The following is an 18600-nucleotide window of genomic DNA, read 5'->3' as shown; positions in this document are numbered from 1 at the left end:
GCAAGCTGTTCTTGAACCCTCTAAATAAAGAGCCTGCTTCCATCTACAGCGGGGAGCTACACTTGCAGCTGAGCTCAAAAATTGTTGAGCAATGATGGTTTTCAGTACAAATGTGGAATTTTTATCCTGATTTTTTCCCTTTAGTTAAAAATTCTTGGTGCCTTGTAAAATTCGAGTACTTGTAATTACAAATGATGTTGTGAAAACAAGCAATCATAGCTGTTAGTCTTATTCTGCTGCTTAGGTTTAGGTTTTAACTCTTAGGTTGGACGATTAAGATAATAATTGGTTGATTAATTGTTTTATTTATTGTTAATAAATGCACTATTTCCTGCTGTCTGAGTAATGTAATGAGTAGGACAGGTGCATGTCATGCAATGTAAAATTAATATAATATTACTGTATTTTCAAACATGCCACCCACTCAACCCCTCCAGCCCTTTACTTTGAAAGTCCATAAAGCTACAAGTTCAACACACAACGATATTCATCTGGTTTACGGTTTATTGTGAGAATTTTTTCAATTATTCAAGTTTTTGAAAAGACGAAAGTACAGCATCTCAACAAAAGATTACAAAAACCTGAAAAAAATGTTCAGGTTATTTAGAAATGTAAGCGTTTCAGTTTGACTTCCCTCCAGATGTATTGGTGTATCAAATGCAGATGTAGTTTTTGTGCTGACTGATGGGTGTCTAGACTATGAAGAAAGGTGTCCATGTCCGTGGAGTTCTAATTGATACAGAGAATGGAAGAAATAAATCGGAGGGGTTAGATGGTAAATTACAAGATAAACTTTGTGTTTTCTGAAAAGTAAATCACACACACAGACACCCACACACACACACACACACACACACACACACACACACATCCCTTCACATTGGCTCTTGGACTGCCGGGATACAGATACTACAGTGGCTAAAGCCTCTATTTTTCTACCTGGTTTCTGCTAAAATGGACGGAAACTAATCCTAACGTTTTCACGCAAGGAACAGTGACTTAGTTGCAATTTAACACTTGACAAATTCCTGGAACTTTATTCTTCACTCATTTAGGTTTGGTAAGGCTCAACATTGTTTTTTTAATAGGTGTTAATTTTAATGGCTGTCCACCAGATGACAGACCAGTGGTTCGCTTCACTGCACTTTTTTGGCGTATCCAGAAATGCCTGATTTCCTGGACAAGCTCCACCAAAATCAGTTAATTTTTGCAAATCTTCCAGCTAGGTTGACAAGATTTTGTTCTTGTTAGAAGTAGTAACATCATCATTTAGCTTTAAGAGACCTGGCTATCGGCGCCTGAGCTCTACCACATCAGTGATTTTTTTCCAGGTTTAAAACTTTTTTAGTTTTTAGTTTAGACTAAAGCACATTGTCTTATTACATTATGATGTGCAGTAAAGACATTTAATCAATGATTAAGCTTGAATATATAACTCATCATTTATTCTGATGGACATCACATGATGATTTTAGCCTTTATAGCCCTCTCCAGGCAAAACAGTAGAGAAGAATGTTTGAGCATAATGATGTGTGTGCAGAGATAGAAGGCTGTTTTTACAGGTATTCCTCAAAGTGCAAATTTTCTCTGTGCTTATTGAAAGTCTGATGAAGGCAGGCCTTCCAGCATGATTTGTGACATCACAAAAAGTTTGGAAGCCAGTCCTGGCCCAGTATTCAGCATACATAAGTGTGATGAGGAAACTTGGAGCCTCCAGCGCACACCCCGGAGAATAGACCTTACAGTGAAATAGGAGACATCTTGTGTCCAGCAGTTAAACTTGTAAAATGAAAAATATTTACATTTTCATAAATTCTGGAAAGAAAAATATACCATTTTAAGGATTTTAATGAGATGATTATACGTTTTTTCCCTGTAAAAGCCATGTCAGACACAAATTAGAGGATTTTCTGTACACCTTATGTGTGGAGGGGGTGTTCAAAGACAGAAAATTGTACTAATTTGCTGTTGATAATACAATATTTTAAGTTTGACACACCAGACAGACTGAAACTTGCAACAAAGCCTCAGCAGTATTTGATTTTTTTTCTCTACATTCTCCATGAGTAGTTTAAGATAACACTCCTTTGTCCTGCAGACAGCAGATTGCTGAAGTAATTGTCACAGGTGTAATTTGAGCAGTTCCTTTGTGTCTCTGCAACAGTTACGTCTCCACTGGCAGTCGTAGTGTGCATCGAGACTAAAGCGTGAGGGAACAATGGAAAGCGTCATAAAAGGTTTGAAAATAAATCATGGCTTTCTCTTCTTCTTCTTCTTCTTCTCTCTCTCTCTCTCTCTCTCTCTCTCTCTCTCACACACGCACACACTCTCTCTGTCTCAGTCCACCATTTGTCAGAACACAGATGGACATTTTTTTTATCAGGGCAAATCTTTAGGAGTGTTTGGAAACACGGCTTGCTTGACTGCGAGGCTGCTGCTCTCTGTTTAACCTCATCTTAACTGTATTGGGAACTGAAAAATTGCAGCAGATTATTCCCGTAGTCGGGAGCTGTAGTGATTAAGTGTACAGCTGTTGAACAGTAACCTTTAAGAAGCTAGCCTGTTGGGAGTGAGGAATATGTACTGGCCCTTCACCTTCCATCTCTCTCTCAAATGATATATCTGATGAAGACAGTTGGTGTGCTCCTGTCCTTTTTGTCTGTGGATGACTTAATAGCATTAGATGGATTAGTTATGGTTTGGAGTACAGAGGAATTACAGTTCAGAAACATGAATTAAGTTTGATGTACCAGTTTTAAATTGGTCGTTCAGTTAAAGATTGACACAAAATTAACCTTGTCCATTATAATAATTTGAAAAGTCAATAGTTTAACAGGCGCTGTTGCATGAGGCAAAGTTTATTTAGTTTATTTAATTTATTACTCTCGAATCACACATTTTTCACAAACGTGCAAATTTGCAACACACAGATAAGGATAATGTTGTTTGCACAGTGTAGACAGAAATAACAGCAGTAAAGCTATGTCATGGAGGACAACAGTGAAAATATTACTTAATGAACAAGCATGCATTAGGAATATCCACGAAGACTTCCAGGTGCCGACAAGAAAGTAAAGACCACAACCTGTAAAACCTCCTCTCAACCACACAGACCTACAAGGAGAACAGACTCCACACAGTAAACAGGCAAAGCCGAGGGAACAAGATTCTGAGGAGACAGAACACTGAAAGGAGGTTCAAGCAGTTAATTGCAGACGACACATGATGAGAGAACAGTTATAAGCAAAGATGGATAAAACACTGGCAAAGTCTCCTAGTGGATAAGAACCCGGATCAGAGACGTCTGGATGAAGCACTGACAAGGTTTTTTTATTTGCGAGCTCTATGCTGTTCCATTGAATCAAGATTTTCTGTCTGCATTTGTTGGATGGCTGATCTTTGTTAGGCAGTAGGCCTATAGTAGCGTCTAGAACATCTACTGTAAGTCAGTAAATGAGGAGGTGTTGTATGGCTTTAGTGAACAGAGCTGCACTGGAAATCTAGAGCAAAAGGCAAATACAATGACTGACAGGACTCCAGTGATCATTTAAACACATGCAATCAATCATATCGTCTCATATTTTATTCCAATGTGTTGAAATCTGTGGTCAAGAAAAAGAGATTCATCACATAAATGATGCCACAATATCTCAACAATTATAAAAGCTTTGAGGATGCACAGGTGCATGAAAACATATTCATGATCGTATATTTGACATCATACAATTGGTGGTCAATCATTTTCTTGCAGATATCAAAGCAGGATAATTGATAATGGTATAGAGCGGCTTGTTATCCTGAACAAAAACAGAGCAATCACATATAGTACAAGCAACAATGAACACCTTGATGAATAAATGAGGCATGACATGATTTTAGCCCTTCATCTCTAATGATTTTGTATATTTTAGTTGCAGCAACATCACTGACAAGTATTTTACAAGATGGCTTTCATCAGTTAGTGGGACTCTTAATAACTATCTTTCTGTCAGGTTGCATGGATCAAAGCAAAATTAAAAAAAAAAAAACAGCGTTACTGAGAGATGAAAAGGAATCATACATGAAGAAAAGATGGAAGCAGTCACAGTCAATGGTTGTAACTGACTTTGACTGAGGGACCAAAAATATCACTTTTATAATCCGTTATACCAATGCATCATTTACCTAAAAGCGAAAGTGTTCACACATTCTCATACATCCTGAACAAAGGAAAGTGATTTAGTCTAGTATCGTCTCGTCTCATCAAAACACCCTTTTCATTTCACTTCTCCCACATAAAAGATGTCCTTGGTGCTTCATTAACTTTCAGTATTTTAGAAAAAAACATTTATTTTGCAGATGTGATAAAGCAAAGTTTGTCTAAGGTCTAAGTACCTCCATTAGACTAAACTGGTGTAAATACATATTTAATTCAGAGTTGAGTCCATACATTGCGTGTTTAAGGACAACAATAAAATCCGAATGACTATTTTGTAGAAAAGCACAAAATTACATATACAACTGAAACGATTTTTGATGAAAAATCTGCAACAGCAGCGGATAATTGATTAATCATCAAAATAAAGGATCAAGCAATTATGCTGTTTTTTGTAGCTTCTCAAATCTGAGAAATTGCAGATTTTCTTTATTTTATATCATTGTACATTGAATATGGTTGGGGTTTTGACTGTTGGTAGGACAAGACAACTGATTTGAAGACATCATCAGGCAGACATTTTTCAAATGTTTTCGATGTTTGAAAGACTAATCTATAGATTGATCAATGAGGATATTAATCAGAAGTTGTTGCCCTAATTTCAAAATAATAGATTACCAACTCAAATCCACTTTATCCACAGTATATTTGTAGAAAGTTCCAAGATAACCTCATAAAGCATAGCAATGTTGCCATTCAAACAATTGCATACATTTTACTTGTGATGTGGCAGTACACAGGAAATTATGTCACATATTCGTTTTAGTAATGAGTCAGCGTCTCAGTTTTTACTGATGTGCAACTTATGTTCATAGGGATGATATCGAGGACCCCATTTTATTTTTATTTTTTACATGTACATGGAAATTGGGTGTCAAAATCACACTTTAGCATTTCATTCTCTTTGCTCTTCTAATAAATTTCCCCTTGTCAAGACTTCAGAAACACTGAGGTCATCCAAATCCCCTCACTAGCCACCAAAGAAACTCCACCATGTAACTGTTCAGTTATAAATGTTATCCCCCAAAATACTGTGTCAAAGCCTTCTCAACACAGCCTAGATATAAATCCGTGGGGTGGGTGGATGGTTGGGGATATCAAAACATTATATTATATATTAATTTCACTATTTTTTAATCTGAAACCAATGTCATTTTAAGATATTTTGTCGAAAGAAAGTATCAGAATCAGCAGGATTATTAACCCCCCCAAATTCTCAGACACAATTCTGAGGACATGAAATCTGTGTTGTAGCTTGCAGCTACAGCTCGGACCCTAACAGCCCTGATGTGTCCACAAGGTATTTCAAATTGCCTAGCAGACTTATATTTACAGTTATATTTACTCACCTGTAACAAAAACGTGAACTTTGTTAAAGGATGAAACCTATGCCCTCTGCTCCATTTAATTTGCTATTTCTACAATGAATGACCAAACATGTTGTTTGATTTACATGTAATCATATTCTTATTTGCAATTCTTCCAGCCTATAATCAAAAGGCCCATTCACCACTATAAATTATGATGCTGGAAAACATGTCATCTACAGATTTGCATATGAAGGCAGGGTTTCTTTGCCAAGGGCCATTAAATAGACGTCTGTAGGATACAGAATCAGATAGGTGGACAGTTCCGTAATGCTTCAGTATATCAGTTGAGATGTCTGACAACTAAGCTTCTGGGGCCCTCATGTGGCCCTTCAAGATAATGCTCCCCAGGTAATGCTCCCCCAGCCAAAGGCTCAGAACATCAATATCATTATTAGTCATTGGTTCAAAAGTGAACCTTCAGTCAGAAAATTCAGGCAAATCAGTTAACCAGGTAATGATTGTTTTAATGAAAGCCTGCACACATGTCCTGGTGGGAAATGCTTGGAGAGAGCAGCAGCATAGTTCTTAGTGTGATTATGAATGCATAGTTACTATACTCACTTATCAAGGTTTGAAACAGCTCTATGGCTTAATGGTAAATGGACTTGCATTTCCATAGCGCTTGTTTTCCATTCTACTGACCACAGCTTTACAACCCTTGTCACATTCACACACTGATAGCTGAGGCTGCCACACAAGGTGCTGACCAACTCATCAGCAGCAATTTTGGGCTCTGTATCTTCCTCAAGGATAGTTTGACATGCATCAAACCAGCAGCCTTCAGTCACAGCTGACTACAGATACTTAATGTATCTATTACATCCAAGCATTGTAGTTGGAATCCTTGTGTTATGAAGAACTAATCATGATAAATATTTGTCTTTTGTCCTTTATTCCTCTCTTTTTTTTTCTTTTTTACTTTTATTAGTGTATAAACACAGAAAAGAGACAGTTTGAACACATGGCAAGACTAGACTCGACATTACCTGACAAAATAACAACCAAACAAGTAATAATAGTAGTACAACAACAACAGTGTTGGGGAAGCTACTTTGCAAGCGTAGCTTGTAAAACTACATGTAGTTCAGCCTGGCAGTAGTTTGACCAAACTACATTTCTACCCCTGTAGTTTGTAAAACTACTGCTAAAAAAAAAGTAGCTTTAGCAACTACTTATGCTCATTATACTCATTTAACTCAGCGTTAAATAAATCAACATATGGTATATATGAAACTAAATATAATAGCCTACAAAAAATCACATGCCAGCAGAAATATGCATCTCAACTCAAGTTTTATTTTTTATTTTTTAAGAACAAAAGCTGACATTTTTGGTCAACATCTCAGGAACTTCAGAGGCACTAACACTTAGGCACTAGAACTAGATGCCAGGGCAGAATCGCTTGTTGACACGACACATGAACAGTCTCTCAAAGTTTTTATCAGACAGCCAGTTCTGTTTGGCACTAAAAACATCTTTACCAACACTAAAAAGCCATCTATATCCAACATGTACAAGCTCAAATATGGCCATGGTTGGGCTGGCGCATTCGGGGGCGCATTGGGGGTAGCGGGAGGGGTGTCCATGACGTGCTTGTGCCATATGAGCACCGCCTTCCTTGGCATAAAGACCCACCCACTCTGTGAAGCATTTGAGTGCTGCCAGGGCAAGCCAATCAGAGGCAGCGTTGGCTTAGCATGTCATTACGTGTTTCATGCCTTTTATCAATGAAAAATACAATAAAATTTATATTATATAGGTCTTTATTTTATAAAAAAATATTTCATGTTATTGGGCCAAAATTGTAGTTTGTAAATTGAGTAGTTAAACTACAAAAAATAACCCAAAAAGTAGTTGAAATACTTGACGCAGCACAAAATATGAAAGTAGTAACTACCAGCAAGTTACAGCAAATTGTAGTTAAGCTATGTAGTTCAACTACATGTAGTTTAAGTCTCCCCAACACTGAACAACAACAACAACAGTAAATGCAAGGGAGATTAAGATGTGATGTTATTGTATTTTTATTATGATTCACAAATTAAAATGAAAAAAAAATACAGAAAGATAAAACAAAAAAAGGGGGAGTAGAACGGAAATATGAATAATTAAATAAGTACCACAGAGAGAAAAGGGAAGAGACAAATAGAGTAAATAAATAACTAGAACTGCAAGCAGGTTTAAATTTAATGCAATGCAATTCATTTATTTATTAACTATCATATAATATATGAACCCTAGGGTTATTAGTTAACCCTAACCCTAACTACTATTAGTTAATTTTTTTAATCCATTACCTAATGTAATTAATGTAACATTTCCATGATTATTTTGTCATGTCTCACTCTATGTTAGTTATTTTTCACTGTCTGTGTTTTGTAGTATTTGCCTTTCCTCTCGTTTCAGATCCCCTCTCCCTGCCCTTGTGGGTTCTCCTTCCTCCGTGATTGTCTTCCCCCGCCCTGATTACCTTCACCTGTTCCCTATTACCTGTTCCCTCTGTGTATATATAGTCCCTGTGTTTCCTCTGTCCGTTGCCAGTTCATCTTGTCTTTGTGCTAAGCGTTCCAGCCTTTTCCTAGTGACTCAGTATTTACGTTTTTTTGGACCTTTGCCTGTTTTTCCTCGACCCTGTCTCTCTGCCTAACCCCTGCCGGATTTGTTTGCCTTCGCTGACTGACCACCTGTGTACCGAACCTGAATAAAGTGAAGACTTTAACTTTATCCGTGCTGTGTCTTGTCGTGCTTTTGAGTCCATACTAACTGTTGTCACCCAGTCGTGTCAGAACGAACTGGCCAAACATGGACTCAGCCGACCCTGATACTGTGCGCGCTGCGCTCCGATCTCAAGGAAGTCGGATCCACAACCAGGAGGAGCGACTTACCTCAGATGTCCAGGAGATCCAGAGGATTTCCAGTCCACAACAAGGCTTCCAGTCCTCCGTCTGTGAGCAGCTCCACTTCTTGGGTGAACAAGGTCAGCAGCTGACCCTCCAGATCGGGAATCGGGGTGTCACTCTGGTCATCATTCCGGCCCCTCCGCCTGTTCCACCGCCTGCTCCGCCTCTCCCTTCAGTTCCGGCTCCTCACCTCTCCAGCCCGGCGAGGTTTTCCTGGGACTCCAGAAGTTGCAGGTCCTTCCTGGTCCAGTGTGGGCTGCATTTCGAGCTCCAAGCTTCCTCGTTCCCGACTGACCACGCCAAGGTGGCGTATATAATCACTCACCTCTCCGGCAGAGCCGAGGCCTGGGCAACGGCAGAATGGGCGAGAAATTCTCTAGTCTGCAACTCGCTGAACGATTTTAAGGACACTCTCCAAGATCTTTGGTCATACCACCCCCGGCCGTGAGGTGGCCATGGCGCTCATGGTGCTCCACCAAGGCAGACGCCGGGTCGCGGATTACGCCATTGAATTCCGCACGCTGGCGGTAGACAGTGGCTGGAATTCCTCTGCTCTGTGTGATGCTTTTCTCCATGGTCTGGCAGACCTGCTCAAAGACCAGTTGGCTCCGCTGGAGCTTCCTGAGGACCTTGACTCTTTAATCTCACTCTCAATTAAGATAGATAAACGTCTTTTTGAGAGGAAGAGACAGATCCAGCTTGGTTATTATCCCGCCCGGCCACAGGGGGCAGTCCAAGGTGGGCTCTTCTTCGTGGCGTTTTCCTCATTTCCTCCTGGTGGACATCTCGTCAGCGCCCCCTGCTGTTCCGGAGGAGCCCATGCAGCTGGGAAGGATGAGACTCGAACCTGAGGAGAGACAGCGTTGGCTACAGGAGGGACGCTGCATCTACTGTTCTCAGCTGGGTCACTTCATCGCTTCATGCCCGGTAAAAGACCGGGCTCACCCGTGATAAAGAGGGCACTGGTGAGCCGTACTTTTTCCTCTGCTGTCCTCTCTCGCTGTCTGGTTCAGGCTAAATTGGTGTGTCCGTCCCAGACGTCCTGTCAGCCGGTGCTGGTGGACTCCGGGGCTGATGAAAACTTTATGCACTGGCAACTGGCTAAGAGACTTGGACTAAGCCTGTTACCCCTGCCCAAGCCTCTGGAGGCGAGCGCCTTAGATGGATGGTTATTATGTAAAGTCACACACCGCACTCAACCCATTAAGCACATTATGGCTAAAGGACATACTGAATCTCTGAGCTTTCACCTCTTTGACTTTCCCTCTCATCTTCTCCCGCTGGGCCTTCCCTGGCTTTCCAAGCACAACCCACAGATCAACTGGTAGTCAGGAGAGATTTTGGGTTGGAGTGGGGGTTGTTCGCCTGCCTGCTTCTCATCAGAGCCTGTTCCGGTTCCGACTACTCCTGAGGGTCCTGAGCCTGCTGCTGGTTCCGTGTCCCCTCCTTCCTCATCTCCTCCGGCTTCGTCAGACGCAGATTTCCCGGACCTCTCTGGTGTCCCTACATGTTACCTGGATCTAAAGGAGGTTTTCAACAAGGCCCGAGCTACTTCTTTGCCTCCCCACCGGCCATACGACTGCTGCATAGATCTGCTTCCCGGGTCGTCTCCTCCAAGAGGTCGTCCTCTATTCACTGTCTGCTCCGGAGAGGGAGGCTATGCAGACATACATCTCTTCATCTCTGAAGGCTGGGATCATCCGGCCATCCTCCTCTCCTGCTGAAGCAGGATTTTTCTTTGTGGACAAAAAGGATAAGACTCTCCGTCCCTGCATAGACTACCGAGGCCTGAACAACATCACCATTCGTAACAGGTATCCCTTTCCTCTTATTTAATCTGCATTTGAACTGTTACAAGATGCCAAGTTTTTTACTAAGCTAGATCTTCGCAATGCATATCATCTGGTGAGAATAAGAGAGGGGGATGAGTGGAAGACTGCCTTTAACACTCCCAGTGGACATTATGAATATCTTGTGATGCCTTTTGGACTAACTAATGCTCCAGCTGTGTTCCAGGCCCTGGTTAACAATGTTCTCCGAGATATGCTGGACCAGTTTGTTTTTGTATATTTAGACGACATTCTCATCTTCTCACCTGATGAGCAGACTCACGTTCAGCATGTGCGTCAGGTGTTGCAGCGCCTCCTCGAACACCAGCTGTTCGTGAAAGCAGAGAAATGTGAGTTTCATGTCCCCTCAGTTTCTTTTTTGGGGTTTGTGGTTTCTGGGGACAGCATCCAGATGGACCCTGCCAAGGTCAGTGCCGTTGTGGATTGGCCTACGCCCACTAGCTGCAAGTTAGTCCAACGATTCCTGGGGTTTCCTAACTTCTACAGGCGCTTTATTCATAATTTCAGTGCCATTGCTGCTCCTCTGCATGCCTTAACCTCCCCCAGGTCAAGTTCCAGTGGAATCCCGAGACTGATCTTGCCTTCCGGAAGCTGAGGGAGAGCTTCACCTCAGCACCCATCCTCACACTACCCAACCCAAGTCGTCAGTTCATGGTGGAGGTGGATGCTTCAGACCTGGGTCGGGGCGGTTCTGTGTCAGCGGTCACAGACGGACAACAAGCTTCACCCATGCACCTTCTTTTCCAGAAAACTCTTGTCGGCTGAAAAGAACTATGATGTCGGTAAAAAGGAGCTCTTGGCAGTTAAGGTGGCGCTGGAAGACTGGCGCCACTGGCTGGAAGGAGCGGAACACCCTTTCCTGGTGTGGACGGACCATAAGAACCTGGAGTATATTCGGTCCGCTAAGCGGCTCAACTCCAGGCAAGCCAGGTGGGCACTTTTTTTTAACCGTTTTGACTTTTACCGTCCCGGCTCTAGGAATGTTAAGCCTGATGCTCTGTCCCGCCTGTTTGACCCGGATCCAACTCCCAGATCCCCGAGCTACATCCTGCCCCCTTCCTGCATGGTTGGGGCAGTCACATGGGGAATCGAGGAGAGGGTCAGAAAGGCAAACCTTAACTCTGATATACCGGATGGTTGCCCCCAGAACCGGTTGTTTGTTCCTGCCTCTCTCCGTTCTCAGGTGATCCACTGGGCTCACACTTCCCTCCTGTCCGGCCATCCTGGTATTAAGAGAACATGCTACGTCATCAAGCAATGATTCTGGTGGTCAGCCATGGAAAAGGAGGTGGGCGAGTATGTGGCCACCTGTCCAGTGTGTGCCAGGAATAAGGTTTCTCATCGCCCTCCACCGGGTCTCCTTTGCCCTCTCCCAGTGCCCCACCGTCCCTGGTCTGACATCTCCCTGGACTTCGTCACGGGATTGCCTCCCTCTGAAGGTAACACCACCAACGGTGGTGGATAGATTTTCTAAAATGGTCCATTTTGTCCCCTCCCCAAGTTGCCCTCCGCCAAGGAAACGGCGGAGGTTATGTTACTGCATGTTTTTCGTTTACATGGTTTCCCTAAGGATGTGGTGTCAGATCGGGGGCCACAGTTTGCTTCACGATTTTGGAAGGCCTTCTGTTTTCTCCTGGGCGCTACGGTCAGTCTCACCTCCGGATACCATCCACAGTCCAACGGCCAGACCGAGCGCCTTAACCAGGAGTTGGAGACCGGACTATGTTGCCTTGTCTCCCAGAACCCTGCTACATGGAGCAAGCACCTCATCCGGATTGAGTATGCCCACAACACCCTGCCTTGTTCTGCCTCTGGTCTCTCCCCCTTCCAGTGTGCCTATGGTTATCAGCTGCCATTGTTTCCAGTCCTGGAGGAAGAGGTCACCGTCCCTTCAGCCGAGGCCCTCATCCGTCGATGCCGCCGGATATGGAATGGGGCTCGTCAGGTGCTGCTACGAAGTTCGGCCAGGACCAAGAGGGCAGCTGACCATCGGCGGATCCCAGCTCCTTCTTATAGGCCTGGGCAGAAGGTGTGGCTGTCCTCCAAGGATCTTCCCTTGCGAGTGGAATCCCGCAAGTTGGCTCCTCGCTTTGTGGGTCCCTTCCCCATCTCAAAGTAGCTCATGTAGTTCAGCCTGGCAGTAGTTTGGACAAACTACATTTCTACCCCCTGGAGAAATGTAGTTTGTAAAACTACTTTTTCTTACTGCTAAAAAAAGTAGCTTTAGCAACTACTATGCTCATTATACTCATTTAACTCTGCGTTAAATAAATCAACATATGGTATATATGAAACAAAATATAATAGCCTACAAAAAATTCACATGCCAGCAGAAATATGCATCTCAACTCAAGTTTTATTTTTTAAAGAACAAAAGCTGACATTTTTGGTCAACATCACAGGAACTTCAGAGGCACTAACACTTAGGCACTAGAACTAGATGCCAGGGCAGAATCTCTTGTTGACACGACACATGAACAGTCTCTCAAAGTTTTTATCAGACAGCCAGTTTTGTTTGGCTCTAAAAACATCTTTACCAACACTAAAAAGCCATCTATATCCAACATGTACAAGCTCAAATATGGCCATGGTTGGGCTGGCGCATTCGGGGGCGCATTTGGGGTAGCGGGAGGGGTATCCATGATGTGCTTGTGCCATATGAGCACTGCCTTCCTTGGCATAAAGACCCACCCACTCTGTGAAGCATTTGAGTGCTGCCAGGGCAAGCCAATCAGAGGCAGCATTGGCTTAGCATGTCATGACATGTTTCATGCCTTTTTTCAAAGAAAAATACAATAAAATTTATATTATGTAGGTCTTTATTTTATAAAAAAATATTTCATGTTATTGGGCCAAAATTGTAGTTTGTAAATTGAGTAGTTAAACTACAAAAAATAACCCAAAAAGTAGTTGAAATACTTGACGCAGCACAAAATATGAAAGTAGTAACTACCAGCAAGTTATAGATGGGTTCCTTTACTCCTCTTTCAAACCATCTGTCTTCTCTGGACATCCTTAGGATGGACAAGTTTCTGCCTCAGTGTGTTGGTAGATTTAAAGTGAACCGGGATGTTTATTAAAGGTCCTCCTGAGTTTCTCAGATATTCCCGCGACATAAGGAATGACAATGTTATTACATTTTCCATCTCTTCCTCTCTGTCTGCTCTGGATCTTTTAGAGGTTTTGACAAAGGTCCATTTTGGGTTGCCACAGGTTTTCAGTGCTCCCCTGATGTGCTTTTTTTTCCCCTGATGTGCTTCCCCTCTGACTTAGTGGGCACAGTCTCAGCCCGATGGTTTAGGGTTCTGATGACCCCTAGCTTGTGGTCAAGTGGGTGGTGAGAATTGAACAGCAAGTATTGATCTTTTATGTGGGTTTTCACCTCAATGTTGAGGCTTCTGTCTTCTTCAGTGTGTACTGGACAGTCCAAGAAGGGCAGACTGTCTCCTCAGTCAGTCCTTGTCCACAGCATTTATATGTTCTGTGAAGGCTTCCATTTCTCTTGTTCTGATTTTGACCCAGGTGTTGTCCACATAGCTGAACCAGTGGCTGGGAGCTGTTCCTGTGAAGGTAATAAAGGCTCTGCTCTCAACTTCTTCCATGTAGAGGTTGGCCACTATTTTTTCATAGGTTACAATAGGCTATTGCGTAGTTATTATAAAGAGTATAGTTATGGGTCATTATATTCACAGGACATTTATTCTAAAGGCAGTGTATGAGTCAGTTTTTTATTACTAATTTTGTAGCTTACTGTTGCTGGTTAGGGTCATCCCCAAGCCCTCAAATACTGTTTGTTTTTTCCTCTTTCAAAATAAAGGAAAACTTACTGTTCTTTTTATTTCAGATGACAAACCACTGGACTATTGATAATATATGCAAATGGCTCTAAAGCATACATTTAATTGATGCAAAAGAGCTCTTCACAGGTGACAAATGTCCAGTTTGTCATGTTGAAAAGTTTTATCTGTCAAAATATTTGCAACACCTACAGCTATTGCATCATCAGCAGCCTGCTTTTAGCATTGTCTGTAGTATAGAGTAATGCAAGAGGAGTTATAAAACTGTTTCTAGTTTTAGAACCCACATCTATAGAAAACATAGTGCTGATCTCAAGAGGCCTAAAGATGATCTTTATTTTTTGATTCTTTTCAAAGTGCCAGTGAGAGTCCCAAATGCACCTTTAGAAGACTTTTCATAACCTGCGCCACTTTTTGGAGCTCTGGAGTATTCTGCATATACATTTGTACACAAGTGAATTTGAAGTTGTGAACCCATTAGGATCTCGTACGGCACGAGCTATTTCAGAGGTACTCTTTGAGGGAAATTCTACATCCTCTCATTCTTGACCTCAAAGAACTATACACACAGGGATTGAGATTTCTGTGGATCAAAGAATTCATCATCTAAAGGGGGGCCTGGCCACCATTTCAGCTGACATTTATCTGCCGACAACTTGGCTGGATTTTGTTTGCTGTCAGAAATCCAGGTCGGGGCCAGAGGAAAAGTCTTAATCCTGTTCCAACACTTTGTCAAAAACACCCTTTTCAGTAGGTATTGGAGTCACAAAAATACTCAAAGGAATCCAAAGGAGATGAGCGGAATCTGTTGCAATAGAGTTTATTGGACTTTCCCAGTCACCAACCTCAACAAACTCGAGCTGACCCTGGGACCAGACTGAAGTGGAGCTCTCAAGGCTCCCGGTTTTTTACTCTCGGAGATCTCAACCTAATTTACTGAGATGTTTTTGTATTGGTGTATTTTCTAGATTGGGGTTTTAGGGCCTTTTCTAATGGTGTCGTGCAGGGCCGGCTCTAGCTCATTTGGTGCCTTAGGCGAGATTACTCCCCTGAACACTCACAACAGTTTTGGTAGGTGTCAGGGTGTCATCAGGCTGTTGAACAGTGCAAGCTGTGCTTGTTCCTTCACCTGCAAGCAAATCAAACACACATGCAAATATAGATATTAATCCTTCAGTAAGGTCACACAGTGATTTACAAATAACAGCACATCAGGCAATAAACACATCTGAAGAATAAATTATGAATAACCATAGTATTGTTCAGTAATGTGACTGCAGCTGTAACATGCAATTACATAACTCACCTGCTTCAAGCTGACTTTCAGAGGTGGGTGGTGTGGTTGATGTAGTAGTGCTGCTGCTGCATGACGCCTGACTTGTAGCTGTATTCAAACATAGAGTACATCCATACTGTTAAGTTTGTTGTGTCATTCTACTTCATTTAATGAATTAATTAATAAGGTTTGATATAAAGTAGGTACTGTACAAATAAACTTTATTTCATTTGCCTAAAACCTAAATTTACTGTAATTGCTAACAAGCTTGTACCATTCAGTCACAACAACAACAACAACAACAACAATAATGATAATAATAATCATAACAACAACAACAACATAGCAGTGTGTAAGAGACCACAAACAATTGGCTAAACTTACATGCTTCAGAGAGTGGTGTGGATGTTGCATCAGAAGGCCCCTCTCCAGCAGCTGTTAGGGGCGTCTGGAAATATGTTTGGAGCGCATCTAGACAGATATAGAGTAGATTCACTTATTGCTGTACAAGCAAAAAAAAAAAAAAAATACAGCAGACAGAATAGAAGATGCAGCTTGCAGCAGTTATTTGCATAAGTGGTGTGTTCAACATAACATTTATAATTACCTTATAATAAAAGATTCACTACCATTTCACAATAAACAACACAGAGTACAACCGGCATTGTCGGCGCATCCGGACGGATTGGCCTCTACTTTTCATGATTCATGATTCATTTATCCTTCTTAGTAGCTATCAGTGTCATTGTCTAGCGTATTAAGCCAGCGTTGCTTTATTTCAACCTAGCTAGCAAGCTAATACAAATGAAACGTCTTCACACAAAACGGCGTTTAAAAAAAGATGACATAATGTTACCTTTATATTTGGACTTCTTCTTCTCCTCCTCTTTTCTTCTCTTTCGGCACTGTGCACCCGAGGGCTTTGACGGCCATTTCATCTTGCAAAATATCAAAACATAACTGTCTGTCACTTGACATGACCTGACCTGACCTCTGTGACACCTATCTGACCCTCTGAGGTGCGCAGCCAATGACCATACGGGCGCCAATGGGCATCGAAAAGTATTATTGTTTTATTTTTTTCTCCCTCGAGGGTGACTGGTGGCGCTCCTCCAGCAGATGGCGCTCTAGGCGACCGCCTATATCGCCTATGCCCCTGGTGTCATGCCTTGGCATGTCTGCACCTGGCCAGGCCTGATTTCATCCAACCTCTGATCCCATTATTTCCAGGGCAGTGGGTATTTTTTTCCAAGAATGTGGGAGATTTTGCACAGAAGTACATATGGGTACTAATATCGTCCCTTTACATAGATTTAGCATGCTTTTCTTCACACAGGATTTATAATTCATCAAAACCTGATTACACTAGGTTAAACTAAGTTTTTCACAACAATTTACATGCAGTTTCAACAGTGATGAAGTGTGCAGGTTTTGTATGACCACATTATGAGCACATGTTAATGAAGACAATGTACATATTAGGTCCTCAAATGCAGATACAGATACCATCTGAATGCACTCAGTGAGAATAGTCAGCTGTCAAACCCTACAGCATGGTTAAGCAGTGTCCATTTACTGAGCTGAATGCTTAGACGTCACCAGAGCATCTCCCCCAAGCCTAATGCATGATTTCTTGGAGGGCATTGTCCCAATTGTTATCTGTAAAGTTGTCACTGCGCTTCGCTAGCTGAAAGTTGTAACACTGAGTGACATCAATTCAGAGTTGTAAGCCTTTAACATTCTTGTTCAGCAACATCCTGCAGATATCGTCACCAAGTACCTCTTCTTATTGGACACTACATTCCAGGAAGTGAGATACACTGGTACTTTTATCTCTAGTGCAGAGATTGGTGATATCATCCTCTCACTCTCCATCAGAAAAAGACCTTTACACCTTAATTACACGATCTCATTCACTATACAAATCTGACTTTGGGATTTGGCCCATTTACAACGACTATGGTGCATGCAATTTGAGGGGAAGCATCAGTACTTCAAGAGGTTATCCCAACACCTCTGACTTCAAGAATCCTTGTTACACCCTCTCTAAGAGACACCAATTGCAGCAGTGTTAAGAGCTACGTCTCTGGATATCCTTTACCAGCACTCTTACACTGAAGGTGAAGGGTAAGGCCCATTCAGGTCTCTTCCCAACCCATGATATTCAGAAAGGTATTACTCTCAAAAATGGGGTTGAGGACATGAGGTAGTCACCTGGAATGGTTTTCAATTAACAGGTGTGCCTTGTCAAGAGTTACTTTGTGGAATTTCTTCCCTTCTTAATGTGTTTGAGACCATCAGTTGTGTTGTGCAGAGCTAGGGTTGGTACACAGTTCAATACAGTAAATAGCGCTTTTCGACTACTGTTCTAATCCATATCATGGCAAGAACCACTCAGCTAAGTAAAGAGAAATGACAGTCCATCATAACTTTAAAGGTATAGTTGGTAATGTTGGAGAGCTAGCAAGATTTGAAAGTGGCACCTCCTCTAAGCTCCACCCCCTTCTCCCCCTCCCGTCAGTGCTCCGTCCAAAGCCCCGCCCCCACAAACGTAAACGCGCATCAGACAGCCCGTCAGCAGTGCAGAGGAGAGCCGTTAGCATTGGGCTAATACAAGCTACAAAAGTAGCTAAGTTGGCTAACGTTACATATTTCATGAAAATAACAAATCCCCCCGAAGCAAAACAACTAATTACCTGTCCAACAGAAAGACAGCAACCTCTGTATCACTTCTGGAAGTGCTACTTTTGGCTGCATTTTCTCTGCCATTGTTCTCTCCTGCTAACTGTGCTATCTCTTCTTCTTCTGTTGTTTTATGGCTGTTGGCAAACAACTGCTAGGTGTGCATGACCGCCACCTTCTGACCTGGAGTGTGTATCTCCTGCTAACTCCATATGGAGTGTGCTGAATATATCCGGCAACGGTGACACGTGATGAGTGCACGCAGGGAGGAGGGGGGGACAGAGGGGGGTGCAGGCAGGACGAGACATGAAGGCATCTGATTGGTTCTTTCAACTCGGACCGAGAGGGAGGGATTGGTCAGAGTTTTTACAGGCCTGCAGCTGCCACAGAGGTCTGATTTATTTCCTTCCTTTTTCTGAACACATTATGTATGGACTACTCTCAGGATGGAAAGACCATTTCACCCAGTATAACAAAAAGTGTTGCTGAACAGGATTACCAACTATACCGTTAAATCAAAGCCGAGATGA

At 42.3% G+C, this 18600-nt stretch overlaps 1 protein-coding gene across 1 annotated transcript in view; it reads right to left on the bottom strand.

Annotated features, from left to right (window-relative positions):
• Window positions 1–18161, bottom strand: part of vax1 (ventral anterior homeobox 1) — a 30576-nt gene extending 12415 nt beyond the window's left edge. The window contains exon 1 of the mRNA XM_084375143.1: window positions 18085–18161. Coding sequence (XP_084231269.1) covers window positions 18085–18157 — 73 coding nt within the window. The 5' untranslated portion in view covers window positions 18158–18161. The remainder of the gene's footprint in view (window positions 1–18084) is intronic.
• Between the last annotated feature and the right edge of the window lie 439 nt (window positions 18162–18600).

Source organism: Pagrus pagrus (genome assembly GCF_965226575.1).
Source record: "Pagrus pagrus genome assembly, chromosome: 15".
NCBI lineage: Eukaryota > Metazoa > Chordata > Actinopteri > Spariformes > Sparidae > Pagrus > Pagrus pagrus.
This window is presented reverse-complemented; position numbering and strand designations above follow the sequence as displayed.